Here is a 17,144-nt window from a genome sequence, read left to right as displayed (position 1 = left end):
CACGCTTTAGTAACGTTGCCTTCCTGGCAGGCCCCTTCGACTGGAATGTGGACTCCAATTTCAGCCATATATCCCTAGATGTTTTACACTCGGATATGAGCCCCAATTCCGATGGTGCCATTGATAACAAAATATCCGCGCTAGCTTTCTGGTCGGCGATCTTCCATTTCTCGATTTCGGCAGCTTCAGCTAACGGGCATTGTGATGCGCCACTGACATATGCCCACAAGTCATTTTTTATAAGAATTGCACGAATTTGCAATTTCCATGTATCGTAATTCTGGGAATTTAAAGGCTCAATCCGTATTACGTTGCCCGACATATTTATTTTTCATAACCGTACTCTTCGCAAATAAAAATCGATTTAATTCTTTACGCGTCTTCTTGAAAACGGAGCCTGGGCCCATAACCTGTTGTTAATTCATTTGTAGTTTATTCCAGACTGACTGGTAAATTTGAATATGAGTACAATGTAATAGCGAATACAATAAAGAATGAAATATCAAAAAGGAATAGTAAAAACTAATATACACAAAAGGGAATAGAGAACACAGTGTTGCAATACAAATAATGGTTGTGACTACTTCGTACTTTCCAACAATATCTCACATATATATATATATATTTCATACCGATATGGCCTTTTAAATCTGTAGAAGCCACAATTTTTGTTCGATCTTTACAAAATTTGGCGTGGGGTGTTCTATTCATCGTCCTCATATGTGCGATGTTCTATTTGACGTCCCTGTATGTGTCATCAAAATTGGCACAGGTTTCGATATAACTCCCATATAATCTTTTATCCGATATGGCCTTTCAAGGATGTGGACATCCAAATTTGTCGTCCTATCGTAGGAAAATCTTGCAAGGTTTTATTTGATATTTCAATGGGTTTTCAAATTAAAGTCTGACTAGATTTCAAGATAAGTACTACGTACATCAGGTGGTGTAGGGTATTATATAGTCGGCTCCGCCCGACTTTTGCCTTTCCTTGCTGGTTTTCTCATGAAGTTGTGTGTGTGTGTATGTAACAAAGCACCACATTTTTGGTTTCATATTGCAAAAACAAAAATGCAAACGATTTGAAGTTTCTTTCAGTTTGAGATCAATGCTATAAATTTGTTAAAATTGTTCTCGACCCCCTCCAACGACTTTTCCGCCATACTTGTGTTCTATGCAAAAGTTACTTTAATTTGTGCACCATATTGTCCATCCGCAGCATTTCAATAGGGTGGCGTAAGGTAAGGAGAGATTTGGAATTCCCCTAATCTCGAGTTCCTAAAACTGACTTCATATGCATTCGTGTTCCTAAGATAGGGTGACGTAAGGTAAGGAGAGATTTGGACGTCCCCAAATCTCGAGTCCCTAAAATTGAGATATGGGATATGGAAAACAATTAAAAATTTTGAAAATTTCTCCGTAGTCGGCAATAGGAATTCGATGTGGCACTAGAGCGAACGTTACTGAATATATTTTGATTTTGCAAAGATAACAGCTAAAAATACAACCTAATCCCTTGTGTGATGCCACAAAGACAACAGTACACTTTTTAAAAACGAAGCACAGCTCCGTATGCTATAGGAAGAAGTAAAATCTATGCTTTACACCACATTATTGTCCTCAGTAGAATATAAAAATAGTTAAATTTCTTCATGTAGAAATAAAGCATACATAGACGTATTTTATTGGTTTCATATACATACATGCATACGTACATATACATACATACATATATACATATAAACATACATAAATTAATTAGTTGTGCACTTTTTTCATGCACATACACTATGCATAAGTGTTTTCTTCAATATGCTTTTAAATAAAGTGCAACAATTCACCATGTACTTACAACACTCAATATTTTTTAATATAAACCGATTTAATTTATGTTCATTTGGAAACATGCAAATACTTATATAAGAATGTAATAAATAATTTAATGAAAAAGCAAAAAGTGGACTTTTATTTTTTTAATGAAAGTGTAGATTAAATATTTAGTACTTATTGGATTAGTTCAATGCCATGGCAGCCGGTGGTACATACCGGATTGGCTCGATGGAGTGCTTCATCGGCAAGGACTGTCGCCTCAGTCGCCACACTGCTAACAGGACCTCAGTCACTTTTGGCGACGTAACTGCGACTGATCCGATGAGATGCGCCGTCAATTTATTGTGCATACGGAGAGTGACAAGGATAGGAGAAGAGCCATTCGTCGCATCCGTGGTCTCCGAGCCGATGGACAGCCATGGGCGAAGTTACGAATGACATCCGTGGCGCCACATAAACCAAGGCTTTGGGCCCCGACGGAATCTCTACACTGATGCTGAAAAATCTGGATCTACCTGGATTTGAGTTCCTGTCCTTTGAAGGCCATGACACTGAACGCCTGGGTTGAAATCCTGGCGAGACCATCAGAAAAAATTTTCAACGGTGGTTTTCCCCTCCTAATGCTGGCAACATTTGTGAGGCATGAAAAACTTCTCTCCAAAAAGGTGTAGCACTGCGGCACGCCGTTCGGACTCGGCTATAAAAAGGAAGCCCCTTATAATTGAGCTTGTCCGCCTATGACACTGAACGCCTGGGTTGAAATCCTGGCGAGACTATCAGAAAAAATTTTCAATGGTGGTTTTCCCCTCCTAATGCTGCATTTGTGAGGCATGTAAAACTTCTCTCCAAAGAGGTGTCTCACTGCGGCAAGCCGTTCGGACTCGGCTATAAAAAGGAAGCCCTTATAATTGAGCTTAAAACTTGAATCGGACTGCACTCGTTGATATGTGAGAAGTTTGCCTCTGTTCCTTAGTGGAATGTTCATGGGCAAAATTTGCAAATTTGCAATTTTACTACTGTCCTCAACCTGTCTTTGAACACTCTTATAGTTCCCGATGTCTGCAAGACTGAAGCCTGGAAAGGACCCGCGTTTGAGGAAGTCCAACAGACCGATCTTCCTTCTCTCACCAGTGGCCAACACGTTTGAAGAACTACTCCTCCCGAGTCTCGTTGGAGAATTTCCATTCGCCGAGCATCTGCATAGCACAACAACTGCTTTGCATGCCATCATCGCACACATTTGCCGTGGCTTCAATCAAATCGAAGGTATTTGACACGGTCATCCATGGCAAACTATTTGAGGTCATAGCCAACACGTCCCTCCAGCCAGGCCTGAAACGCTGTTTAGCGAATTATCTGTGTGGTCGTCAGTCATTTGTGGAATGTAGGATCAGTCATTTGTGGAATGTACCGTAGAGTGAAACAGACAGTTCCCCAAGCGTGATATCTCCCCCGGTAAACCAGAGTAGTTCAGGCTCAATTACGATCCGACAGATGTAGCCGCCTCAACTCCTACAGGACAAGGATTGTTGTTGTAGTAGCAGTGTGTGGTACACTGAGGCGGCAGCCCTTGCCGATGAAACAATTCATAGGGTCAATCTGGTACATACAACCGGCTGCCATGGAATTGATGCCGACGTGCAGAATGTATATCCCGATTCTTACCAGAGACCACACGGCACCTGTTTAAGTGTCCAGCAAGCACCACTCGACTGAGAACTAGATTCCTCTGGATGCACCCCATCATAGTCGTAGAGTTCCTGGATCTGGATACTCAACAGAATCAAGCAGACGAAATATAGAACACAACAAATTGCACTAAGAACGCTTAACACTGTAAACATTTTTTTCAACTGGACAAAGACTAAAATCAAAAAGAGGAAACTTGTTGAGTGTTGTCAATAGATTGCAATGCAACGGGGCCGAGTCCAACGCATGTCAGGGTCTATATTTTGGTTGTACAAAATCTAAATTGAAAACACGGATTTCCGGACACAAATCCGACTAAAATCGAGGCCGATTGAACAGATAACGGATCTTGCCGCACAATACAGCCTGACAGGACACTCCCACATTTTAAAGGGTTTGACAAACTAGCCGCGAAAATGACAATAAGCGAGAAGGTTCACTTTAGAAATGATTCACATTATCAACTTCTACAATGAAAAACGTACTATGCTATAGTGCTGCTATATCTTTAGTTGTAAAGTAGACTTTTGACAAACAAGTTCAATATTTTCCTATTCAAAATGAGTATTAGACATTTATTTGCAGTAGGTGAAAAAATGTGAGACAATGGCTGCATATTAGTTTAAATTATCCCCATCCCACCAAAGAGATATCACGGTATGTGTAACTTTATATATCACTTTATTTGTATATGCCACATTTCTGAAAATGTTTGGTCAAAAATAAAAAGTACTAAAATATTTTATGGCCAAATAATGTACAAACTAAAAACTTACGTATATTGTATAGATTTATATTTTGCTAATAAAAATGTATCGCAACTTCTTTGAAGTACATAAATACGTGGTTGCTTTGTACCTGGACCTATATGTCGTCAACATGCTTGGTTTCTACATATCATAATGGTATAAACGCTGGAAGGTTACCCAATTTTGGTCGCTTTCTCATACCTTCCTCGGGTTCTGCTAGAGATTCTGTTTCATTTTCATTGTCTTGGTTGTCTGATAGTATCCCAGTATCACTAGCTCTCGATAAAACTTCCTCCGAAGGTCCTATAAAGTATCGTACACCAGTTGTTTTCTCGATAGTCTCTTTAGTTGCATTCATTGGATGTACGGCGGCATTTGGCGAATGTTCGCCACTATTTATTAACTGATTTTTAGAATCTATGTTTTTGCTTTTATCACTTTTTTTATCTAAAAATTTGTCTTTTTTTACTTTGCCTTTGCAGTACAAACAATTTGTTATAGTGCACTGGCCACTACGTTCCAGTTCAGGACAAACAAACTCATGACGTCGTTTGCACTTGAAATAGCATTTGAAATGGGGTTAGAGGAAAGTAGAAAAAATAAATTAAAATTCGTTAGAATTTGAAATAGGCTTTGGGTAAACCAAAATTAATATTTGATTTTTAGAGCACCACTAGTATTATGGTGCTGAGCAATTATTAACATACCTTTTCCGCCAATTGGCAAAATCCTCGCAAGAAATCAATGCAAACTTCCGCATTGCTACTTAGTTTTTTGTGCAAGTATGGACAATCGTTTCGTACGCACACGCCTTGCATGTAGAACTTACAAACAGGCATTTTGGACAAGGAGACTTCATGGGACATAAGGCATGCTGAATTAATACATTCACCGCGTAGAAACCTTTAAAGACATAATCAATGTAAGCGAAGCTTCTTAAATGTTGAAACAATACAAATTATACTTGGGACAAATAGCCACTTGTTGTTTATTATGAACTTTGAAACATTTTCCACGCTCAAAAGCAGCACATTTGCCGACACGCTGATAAATGGGACATGGAACATTGGATTTTACCAAGCGTTTGGTCAATAGCTGTAAACTCTTATGTTTGGCGTTGTTTACATAGGCACGAGCCAGATGATTGCTTGTCCGTACCAGGACATTCTTTGAGGTGGGTGCGGACACATAAGTGTAACCACCTATGTCAATACGTTGGCGACAATTTGTTAGACTCTTAGTTTTGCTTGTTGGGTTTTCTTTGTCGTTACTGACCACCCGCGTTAGTTTAAATTTTTGTGGGTCCATTATATATTTTGTACCTTGAACGAATATCGTTAACCCAGTTTGGGGCTTTGTTGGTTCAGTCGCTTTCTTTGCCTTTATGCATGATAAGTCCTTAAGCTGCAAAGTGTTGCGTGTCGACTTATACAAAAGTCCATTGATATTTAAAAGTTGCAGTTTCTTGTTCATACTTTGAATATTTGTCGTTTTCCTCCAGCTGTTTGCACTCGGAATTTGTGTTGTTGAGTTTCTTCTAAGTAGAGCAAAGCGCCCAACAAATGATTTACGTCTTATTCGTGATATTCCGGATGGTGATATAGAGAGAGGATTCTTTTTTATAGTTCGATTATCCAGTTTATATCTAGTTTTGTGTGTTTTAGAAGTTAAACTATTGGACATCATTTGGCTGGGCAGGGTTGGTGGCGACCCAGGTAATGCCGATTTTCTAATTAATTTACGTCTAGTTACAACTACTATAGGTTGCGGTTGGGCTACAGTTCTGTTTTCGATATTCGTCTTTGATGTATTGGCTTGGTTTTCAACTACGGCATGGGAAGTTTGTGCAGATTTTCGAATAAGTTTACGGTTTGTTATAACAACTATTGGCGGTTGACTGTTATTTGCCTTTGGGGGCACCACAGCACGAGTAGATCCTACTGGCTCCCTTACCAAACGATTTTTTGACTTACAAATGATCTTTCTATTTTCTTCATAGGTATTGCTACGTTGTTCATCTTTACTGATAGCTGCAATAGGAAAACTATCAATTAACTGTACTGGCGTTGGGTGAGGAATCTTCGGAAACTGTAATTCGGCTGTTTGTGGACGTTGCTCTTGCAGTTTAAACAGAAACTGGGGATTCATGTGAATGGTTGGTCTTTTGTTTTTCTCCAAAAACAATGGATTTATATGAGCAGAGGCTGGCAGAACAGGTGGTGGAGCTGAATTGTTGCATGTTGATGTCGACGATGCCTCCGTCGAAGTAGCATAAGATTGACTCCGTTGTCCTTTGAAATTAGGATTTATGTGTATGGTTCTTGGATTGTTATAATTTTGAGGTAACATTTTACGCTTTTAATACGTTTTACTTAATACTCTCAAGACTGTAAACAATAAGGATTACGAAGAAGCAAATAAAATGATGACACATAAGTAAAATTAAAAATTGTCAAAATGTGTAGGGCCATTTTCTAAACTACAAGTTAGAGGCGTACTTGTGCTTTCGAAAACATAACATAAATAACAAATGAGGAGAACGAGGAGGAGGAGAGAAATGAAATTCTGTAAACAAATGTCACAAAGAATAGCGCAAAAGTTGTATAATATTTAAATTTGTGTCCAAAATAAAGTTAAAAAGAATTAAATAAAAACAAAGAAAAGAAAAAATGATGTACCTATTTGGCAAGTCAACACGTACACACGACGAGTAAGATCATGATGTGCCATCTAAAAGAACAACGTATTGCCCATGATACAACTAAGTAATATAGTACTAGTAATAAATGTTTTTTATTGAATCTTCTTCTTTTTCAATGAATTGACAATGGTATAAACGAATAGTTTTGCATGAACCCATAGAACTATTTTTGTCTTATTCTATTAAACATTGGAATTGTTATGAAATGCTACTTGCAATATTGAAAAGTATAATATGGTAAATTACATATAAAACAAGAACCGAGAGAAATGGCTTGCTCGTGGCCATTACTGTTACCAGACAGGCAGACATAATAAAAACAAAGATGCTTAACCCTTGTTAACAAAGATGTTTTGTTTTACTATTGACAACAGAGCTCTAAAACGAAAGTTCATTGATATGACTTTGTAAGAATGCATATATAAATGTATGCTTATGTCTATATCTCAGTTAAAAGTTTTTCATAAAATGGGAAACGAGCATTCAGGTACAATAGAAAATGGAACGTAAGAACACACATATTGTACATACATAAATGCATAACAATGTAGTATTTGGTTGTTTAATGATTATACTTGTGTTTGTACATTTTATACTATTTTGCTTTAACATGTTTATTTACTTATTTATTTAGATGTTATTTACTTTTATCATTCTGCTTCTGTGGGAAGAATGGTGTCACCAGAGATTGGACAGGGTCGTTGTCAATATTTTAATTTAGAATTCCAACAAGGGAGAGGTAAGGAGATCTAGACCATAATATTTCTTTGGCGACTGTTGGGGAAATAGTGAACCCATGGCGATACAATTAAAGGTGGTCTCATTTATACAACAACCACAAATCGTTTCGTGCAATCTGCCATCTTGTCATTAAGCTGATGGTGCTTTCGCCAACACACGCAAAGAAATTTGAGCGCGTGTGTATACGTGTACAGAGAAATGCGAGAAAGAATATAACAACAAAGATAATACCGTCAAACCTGGCCAGCTGTTAACGACTGTTCGCGTGAGACCACCTTTTTAAATCCGCCTTGTGGAACTCCACTCTTTACTAGCCCTTAAAAAGAGGATGTTTTTTGAATGAACACAGAAAATTTTCGGCAGGTAATAAAGCTCAGAATTAACTTTACAAGATATGCAGGCGAAACAATTAAAGGAAGGTGGTCTCATTCGTACAACAACCACAAATCATAAGGTGCAATCTGCCATCTTGCCATCAAGCTGATCAACGTTCTGACAACACCATAAAGAAATTTGTGTGCGTACATGAGCAGAGAATATACCAGAAAGAAGATGACAATAAAGAGAATGCAAACAACACTCTGTAATCTTAAATTGCTAACAGCTGTTCGCATGAGACCACTTTTTTAAATCCGCCTTGCAAGATATGGATCAGTTCCTAAATCAATCAGTTTATACAATATCGAACGCCTTTTCAATGTCCAAAGATATTGCCACTGTACATACTTGAACTCAAATCTTAGAGTAGGTAATATCATTGTGAAACTTTAGAAATGCGTGTTGTGTAGAATGGCTCCGTTTAAAATTATTTTTATTAATACAATTGTTGTATAGTGATGTAAGTAATTAAAGCGTAAATTCTGGAAATTTTCTTATTATAAAATATGTTATTCCATCAATGCCACTGGATTTTTTATTGTTCAAACAATTAATTTTTTTTTATTTTCGCAGAATTCGTGAAGTAAAGGTTGTCAGGATTTTCAAGAGCATTCAAGTTTTCATTAAACGTTTAAATGTGATTGGGAACAACACTAATGCAGGAAGATTTTTTTCATCAAAATCAGGAACAGGCCTCTCCGGAAAGTATCGCGAAAGGAAGATGACTAGAAAGTTTGGAATTGCTCAACAATATCATTCCTACATGTGAAGATATAGCCATTGTGTTGCAGATGTTGGCAAAAGGGAGGTCTTAACATACTCAAAATCAGAGTTGCACTAATCACTGATTTTGACAAACAGTGCACACAATATTTTGTTGTTGGGCAACTGCCACTACCTGTAAATGAATATATCTTGGGTACAAGCATGGTACAAGAACTTAAAGGTATGGTCATGCGAACAGCTGAGTAACATTTTTTTAATTTGACAAATTTCCTTGTGTCAGACATTGATGTGTGTGCTTTCATGTTTATGTGTGTTGTTTGCAAGAAAACAAAGTACTTGGAAAACGAAATAATGAACGTTGGTTGAACTTTTTTATTCAGGTTTGGTTTTTGCAAATTAAAAAAGATTCGAGAAATTAAAAAAAGGTAAGATGCATGGTCGTTTAATGGTTCTTTGTGGTTATTTTCGCGACAATAACAAATCATCTGCTTGGAAGATTTAATATTTTCACCATCACAATTTTCACATGCGTATTTTATTGTTTCCATAATTGATTCGGCTTCTATTTCTTGATGCGGTGTCTCGTTTAGACCAGAAATGCTGGTATACGTTTTTCACTCAACATTGAGTTTGGCTCTCATCGGTGGGTGAACAAAACAATAACATATGAATTTCTCTGGGCCAGAAAAGTTATTAAACTTTTTTTTCTTCTAATCTCGGCAGACATACGGCTGCCCAGCCGGCTTACGAGTTGTAAACAATCCACAAGGGTTGCACAGAAATTGTTGTTGTTGGGCAAATCACCCTGCCTTCTTAGTTCTTGTACCATGGGTATAAAAGAAGAAGAGATGATATATTTTAGTTGGTAAAACACGACTGCAGTTTGTGTCATGATGCATTTTAATCGAGAAATCATATATTTTACAAGAATTCTTGCCGTGTGAGTACCCATAAAATTCCTTATTGAGCATTTATTTGAACGATTGTCATGCACTAGCAATTACATATTTACGTTTATATACGTTGATTCCGTATTTGTCACTAACTGGAGTGAGTTGCCAGATTCGAACTATTTTTTGTTTTGTGTGAAGTTCTTCTAGTCGCGTCGAAGTAGTGCGGTACGAGATTTAGGTTATTAATTAACTTTTTTGTAACTAATATCAGATTGAATAAATAAATTGGCTAAAAACTCTGAGTAATTTATGCTGCAGTTTTATAAAAACACGGTTCTATGGAGCTCTAAAAAAAGACTGAATGAAGAACATATACTAATGCCTATGTAGGGATGAATGTATCAATAAATACTACATACCTACTTCTGCTGCTAAAATCTATCGTGATATTTTGTATATGCGTGGTATCCCAATAAATGTGTTATTTTATTGATAATATAATTTAGAATGTGTTCGACTTACAAATACCCTGCATCGTCGTAATTGAGGTCACACATTTTTTTACTTAACGCAAACTGCAATTTATTATCATTCTAAACATCAGCCAGACAATTGGCCGCATATTCAGGTAAGCAGCTGAATTTTGTACATATGTTGCTGGCTATGCTTTTTATCCGAATGTAAAACGCGTGTCTTGAAATTAAACCATGCAATATTTAGGCAATAGTAAGCAAGTGTACGTACGTATGGTTTTAAATAATAATATCAAAAATAAATATAAATGTGCCCATATCTGTAAGTTATGACACTTATTTACTCACTTATAATTTTTATGCTGCTTTGAGCGGGGACTTGCAATGTAAAGGGGAGTATTAAAGCATATGCAATTATTACATGGGGCTACTTTCATTTTCTAAAAAAGAATTAATTTATTTTATTTATTTATAAAATTATAAAAATAAGTAAAAAAAAATATGGGAATTATTCGTTTGTTTGTGGGTTTGCGCCAAAGTGGGAAAATTTAATTTAATGAGAACTAAATTGGTTTAATTCGTTGGTATTTTGGTAATAATTGAGCTCGAGGACTTAGTTCGTAATTTATATTTTATTCGATATTTCGTCTTCCAACGGAAGACATCATCGGGAATACTGTTTAAAATTGAAAAACATGCATAGAAATATATTTACAGAAGAAGATTTCTTATGATAAACTTACCAAAAAATAATTTCTACCATAGCGCGGTTGAGTCTTGCGTCGTTGGCAGCGAGATGCATTCTAAAATATTGCATTTGTCGTCATTGCATTTTCCCCTTTTTCCTTATCAGACTTCTATAGCTGTGTGCAAGGTTATCTGTGTCGGCTTTGTAGTTTATGCTTGTTGGTGTGTCCAATATGTTTAACAATTAAAGCGTAAGTCTTTTGTTGTAGTTGTTTTCACACTGCAAAACTGATATCCTCTCCAACTCGAGATTGTTGTTGTTGTAGCCACGTGTCTATATGTGGAAGTGGCGATCCTCATCTAGCTCCTATAGGTGAGCGAGCTCGTTCCGGTCCAAAGGACCGATCGCCCCGGGAACATCATGGCCATTGGTTATTTAAAGGCGCTAACAACCCGCTTTGTCATATCGATTATCATAGGCACTCAGTATTTAGGCAAGGGCCGGCGCCACCAGGCCTCTCATTGGGACTCATCCAGCTCCTATAGGTGAGCAAGCTCGTTCCGGTCCAAAGGACCGATCGCCCCGGGAACATCATGGCCATTGGTTATTTAAAGGCGCTAACAACCCGCTTTGTCATATCGACCATCATAGGCACTCAGTATTTATGCAAGAGCCGGCGCACCCGGTCTCTCATTGAGACTTCTCCATACCGTTGATTGTCCGCGACTGTAATTGCAGGTACTTCGTATGGAGCATTCCACTATCCGCAACCTGTGGACACGCCCGAAAGCTCGCAGCTAAGCTGATCGTGACTGCAATGAACACCACAGCGATCGGACCTCAAAGTTCCAGCCTGTGTGGTGCTCATAGTTATCCCGTGCCGGGATCCGGCATTGTGATGCTAAGTTGCACAGTGTGTAGCAATTGTGTTTTTTTTTGCGTTTTATTTTGTGACATTAATTTCATATCCGATCTATGTCCCGATAAACATGTTTTAATTTGTTTTTGAAAAGTAAACATCGAGTAATTTTAAACATAAAAGCCTCTAGGTTGGAATTAGAGTCATAAGTACTCGTGTCACGTGTAACTCATGTGATTAGCTGGCGAGATCACGTGATTGTGCGTGACCTTGATTGTACAAAAATTCTTCGTGCGTAAGTGAGTGTAATCATGGTCACGACACTTGTCACTTGTTGCAATAGTGTCAGTGTGTCTGATTTCGTAGGTTAAAATAACGTACAATTTAAGAAATAAGCAGACATTTTTTTGAAAGTGTTTTCCTCATATTTCGTGATTTTCTCGCGAGTCGTGAGTTTTTCTTAAGCAAAAACTGATCACTTGCTCCTCTCTATTTCGAAAATTAGCAAAGCCTTCAGCTGCATTTTTCAGTACTAAAGGGTGATTTTTTTGAGGTTAGGATTTTCATGCATTAGTATTTGACAGATCACGTGGGATTTCAGACATGGTGTCAAAGAGAAAGATGCTCAGTATGCTTTGACATTTCATTATGAATAGACTTACTAACGAGCAACGCTTGCAAATCATTGAATTTTATTACCAAAATCAGTGTTCGGTTCGAAATGTGTTCATTCACCGTAACGTTGCGTCCAACAGCATCTTTGAAAAAATACGGTCCAATGATTCCACCAGCGTACAAACCACACCAAACAGTGCATTTTTCGGGATGCATGGGCAGTTCTTGAACGGCTTCTGGTTGCTCTTCACTCCAAATGCGGCAATTTTGCTTATTTACGTAGCCATTCAACCAGAAATGAGCCTCATCGCTGAACACATGAATGAACACATTTCGAACCGAACACTGATTTTGGTAATAAAATTCAATGATTTGCAAGCGTTGCTCGTTAGTAAGTCTATTCATGATGAAATGTCAAAGCATACTGAGCATCTTTCTCTTTGACACCATGTCTGAAATCCCACGTGATCTGTCAAATACTAATGCATGAAAATCCTAACCTCAAAAAAATCACCCTTTACAAGTCGCGAGAGAGGCAAATAGAAACCAACGCACACAGAAAAGACAAAAGAGCCAGCTCGACCAAAGATTTATTCACATAAGTGAGAGCTTTCACCAATCAGTCAGTAAAGACCCTAGAATGGCAATGGGGTTGTGTTTTAAGTTTTTCTTCGAGGAGAACTTAATTAATTTTTCGCTGCATTATTTTACATTTTATTTATTTCTTTTATTTTATTTATAAATGTGTCGTGATGTCCAGTTTTTTTTAATAAATTAAGAGAATAATGCAAATGTAAACATATGTAAGTAAAAACTATATACGTAACAAAACATAACAAAATATTATAAATGTCTCCTGTTAATAGATTTCCCTAATTAAAAATTTCCCTAGAGAGGTTGAGACTTATTAGTTTTTTGGGGTCATGCTTATTCAACCCTGTAACAAGTGACACTCTCCGCAAAAAACTTGCGTGATCATCGTATGTAGTCTCAATACCAGCAAGAAGCTTGCACATTGGAATGTTCACAGATTCAGAAGCATGATCAGTAATCTGGTTCAGAGATTTCTGTTGCAACTCCTAACCAGTTTGGAGATTAATTTTATAGAGGGTAACATTTGATTTCGACGAATTGTTGAAAAAATAAAGTGATCAAATGTTTTTGGTCCTGGTCTTAGTTAATATGACCTTAGACTGAAAAATTCGAGGTGTGCACACTGGAGATCGCCGTGTCGCTGAGATTACCAAAAAAGAAAGTCCAGTTGAAACCGGATAAGTGAAACGCTAAAACTACATCAATTTGGTATCACTTACCCGAAAATTTCAGTTTAGCGTAGTTCTGATAAGTGAAATTAATTTCCAGCTATGTCAAATAACCATAAGTTCACCCGGCACAGGATAGCTGTGAGCACCACACAGGCTGGAACATTGAGGTCCGATCTGTGTGGTGTTCATTGCTGTCACGAAAAGCTTAACTGCGAGCTACTGGGCGCGTCCACAGGTTGCGGATAGTGGAATGCTTCATATGGAGTAGCTTCAACGGAAGTCGCGGACAATCAGCGGTAGCGAGCGGAGGGTCGCAGTGACAGGCCTGGCGGCACCGGCTTTTGCACAAATACTAAGTGTCTATGGTGCTCGCTATGACAAAACGGGTAATTGGCGCCTTTAAATAAGCAATGATCACTGTTCCCGCGGCTATCGGTAAAGAGCAACGCTCAGTAAAACCCTTTAAAAGTCATATACATTCATTAGCGATATATCAAAGCATTTTTTTGCGAATTTTATTGAAGAGGCGAATTTGGAAATTGCACGGTGGAGTCCGAATGCTTTCTTATAGGGCTTTAAAATTTCAAAATTCAGAAAAAAAATAAATAAAAAGGAACAAGGACTACAAATGCAAATTTGCCCATGAACATTCCAATTCCATCAACGAGTGCTTTCCGATTCAAGTTTAAGCTCAATGATAAGGGGCCTCCCAACTTATAGCCGAGTTCGAACCAGCGTTACCGTTGAAATATTTCAAAAGGGGCACAAAAAGTGGCATCCGTTGAAAAAAGTAGCATAATATTTCTAAAACGGTGGCACAAAAAGTGGCACACTCTATTAAGGCGTAAAGTTCGGTTAAACTGATTCGTACATGCCCCGCACTATGTACTCCAAGTTCTTTGGACGATTTCTCTCAATCTGGAGACCATGCCAAGATTATTGAAGGCCATAGCAGTACATCATATAGACAATTTCAGCCAATTAAATAAGGATTTGGTCTAGAAGAAGTTAAGATCCAAGATAAGCTTATGTGACACCTATATCAGGTTATGGACCATACATCGCACAGTTATTGGAAGTCATAACAAAACACGTCATGCTAAATTTCAGCCAAATCGGATAAGAATTGTGATCCCAGATCGGTTTATATGGCAGCTATATCAAATCATGGACCGATATAGCCTTTTACAATCCCACCCGATCTACACTAATAAGAAGTATATATTTCAAGCGGCTAGCTTTATTACTTCGAGTGTAAGCGTACTTTCGACGGACATGCTTAGATCGACTTAGAATGTCATGACGATCAAGAATATATATACTTTATGGGGTCTTGGGAGAGTATTTCGAGGAGATACAAACGGACGGACAGCAACAAAATTTCTAAACGGATTTCATTTTTCAACCATACTCGACAAGAATGTGAATTGCAAATTTGCATCAAGGTATGATGCAATGATTGCAAAATCTCGAGCGGTCTTACTCGTGTTTCGAGATTTTGACGGATGAACTGAAGACTCTAAGCATACTCAGAACGATCGACATAGTATACACACACGATCACTATTTCGATTAGTTACATGCTGAATGATGAAGAGGTGTCGACAGCAATGGTGAGGGGAGTATCACCGCTAGATAAACTTCAAATGCTCACGTTAAGATTTGAACTATGTACCACGGTTATTTAAGTGAAAACAAACAATAACAAAATAATTTTTGAAAAGTGGCACAGAGAAGTGGAAAAGTGGCACAAAAACCCAAAAAGTTTGGTATTAAGTAGCACAATAAAAAAACTGGCACACAACTGTCATTGTCGAAAAAAGTGTCAAATTTGATACTAAAGTGGCACAACGGTAACGCTGGTCCGAACGCCGTGCCGCTACAACTTTTTGGTGAGAAGTTTTTACATGGCATAGTACCTCACAAATGTCGCCAGCATTAGGAGGGCATAACCATCGCTGAAAAATGTTTACTGGGACCCTGTAGCTCAATGGTTAGCTTGATTGCTAACATTGAACAAACAACTTCCGTACGTTCTCCAAATGCTGAATGTCCAAATTAAAGCAAACTCTTTGAGTTTGCTATTGAATAAAGCCGGTACCAGCACGGAAGATCTACGCAATGTTGGAAAATGAAACCAAATAAACTAAACAACGTCGTACATACAAATAAAAATAATAAAAAAAATGTGTACTCGAATTAACTACACATTTGACCCCAGTCAACAAGTTATAGACCGAATTTTTGTTTGTAGCCATTAAAGGAAAGAAAGATTTAATCAGAAAAAAAAGTTGCGTTTGTTGGTGAAAACAGTTTTACTGATGCTTATACGTACACAAAAGTTCGTGGGAGATTTGAGCTGGTGTGGGTTTGTTTAGTTTTATATAAGACTTATTGTTGTTGTTTTAGCGTGTTTTGTGTTATTTCTTTATTTATTGTTGTTCAAGTGTGATGCAGCAGAGGCAGGCAGTCAGTCAGGCAGGCAGGCAGGTAGACAAAAGGTAATTTGTTGTTGATTTAATTGTGCCTGCTGCTGAGGATTGTGGGGTGACGGGTGGCTATGTTTGATTAGCTCGACAATGGTGACTTTGCCTTTAAAACGTAGACTGAAATTCAATTTCGTACGTTTATGTGATCGGCATATATGCAAATTTGACAAATTTGTGTGCAAAAGGTATTTGAACACATTGACAAATGAATGACCGACCATTAAGACGATTTCTGCTGACGCCTGTAAAACGTAAGGCTAGCTTACAAATGAACTTAAAGCCCGCAAAGTTTTGCATTGCATGTATTTGGAAGTTCTTTACCTTCAAAAAATGGAACATGCTATTTCGTATGGCTCTTATATTAACCTTAGCATAAAATGTTTGTTGTATATTTCCTGATTGCTGTAAGAGTTGTATTGGATTGGACAAAATTTTCTAAATACAATATTTCAATGTCTGATACTTGAGTCAAAAGTTATGCAAGTTATCAAAAAATGTAAAAAGCTGATTTTTGATTTTTTTTGGTCGAGAAGGGTAATTTTATTTTTTCGACTCTCAAAGGAATTTGACCTTAAATCTTCAATGCATGCCATTTAATGCAATTTTTATAATTTATGTTACTATATCTCTATTTTGGAGATGGCAGCACTGTGCCAAAACTGTTTATTCACTAGTGTCACAGTAATCAGGCTAGCTGCAATTTTGTTTAATTACAGTGTAAACAACTGGTGAATTTAACATGGGCTTGTCATTGGAGTAACCAGTTGACCCTGGAACTAGTACTTCTGCTAATTCCAACAAAGTAGTTCCGTAATCGATTTCTTGTGGCATTTGTCAATGTTTGAAAAATATTTTTTATTTTTCTGCTTGCTCTCGGGTTTTCCTCTCTCTCTCTTCTCTACTTAAACAATTTTGTAAGTTTTGTCAGTGGTCGACGAGGAGATTTGAACTCATCATCTTCAGCCCAATTCTGAAAACTCACTGGGAATAAATTTCTCCCTCAAATAAAATCCTCCTATTCTGATTGAATAGGGAGAGGTGAATATTG

At 37.5% G+C, this 17,144-nt stretch overlaps 2 protein-coding genes across 2 annotated transcripts in view; one reads left to right on the top strand and one right to left on the bottom strand.

Annotated features, from left to right (window-relative positions):
* Positions 1–4,183: 4,183 nt before the first annotated feature.
* On the bottom strand, positions 4,184–6,709 carry LOC106084431 (zinc finger CCCH domain-containing protein 3). The gene is made up of 3 exons (XM_013248111.2): positions 5,233–6,709; positions 4,976–5,171; positions 4,184–4,824 (listed from the first exon to the last, which is right to left on the bottom strand). Exons 1-3 carry the CDS (start codon positions 6,615–6,617, stop codon positions 4,417–4,419), a joined length of 1,989 nt encoding a protein of 662 aa, XP_013103565.2. The 5' UTR covers positions 6,618–6,709; the 3' UTR covers positions 4,184–4,416.
* A 3,193-nt stretch (positions 6,710–9,902) lies between these two features.
* The window catches only part of LOC106084450 (zinc transporter foi), a 44,349-nt gene continuing 37,107 nt past the window's right edge, over positions 9,903–17,144 (top strand). Inside the window, exon 1 of the mRNA XM_013248140.2 lies at positions 9,903–10,335. The gene's annotated coding sequence lies outside the window, so the exon portion shown is untranslated. The remainder of the gene's footprint in view (positions 10,336–17,144) is intronic.

The sequence above is a fragment of the Stomoxys calcitrans genome, chromosome 1, assembly GCF_963082655.1.
Source record: "Stomoxys calcitrans chromosome 1, idStoCalc2.1, whole genome shotgun sequence".
Classification (NCBI taxonomy): domain Eukaryota; kingdom Metazoa; phylum Arthropoda; class Insecta; order Diptera; family Muscidae; genus Stomoxys; species Stomoxys calcitrans.
The sequence above is the reverse complement of the archived record's forward strand: the minus strand, read 5'-3'. Positions and strand labels throughout refer to the sequence as shown.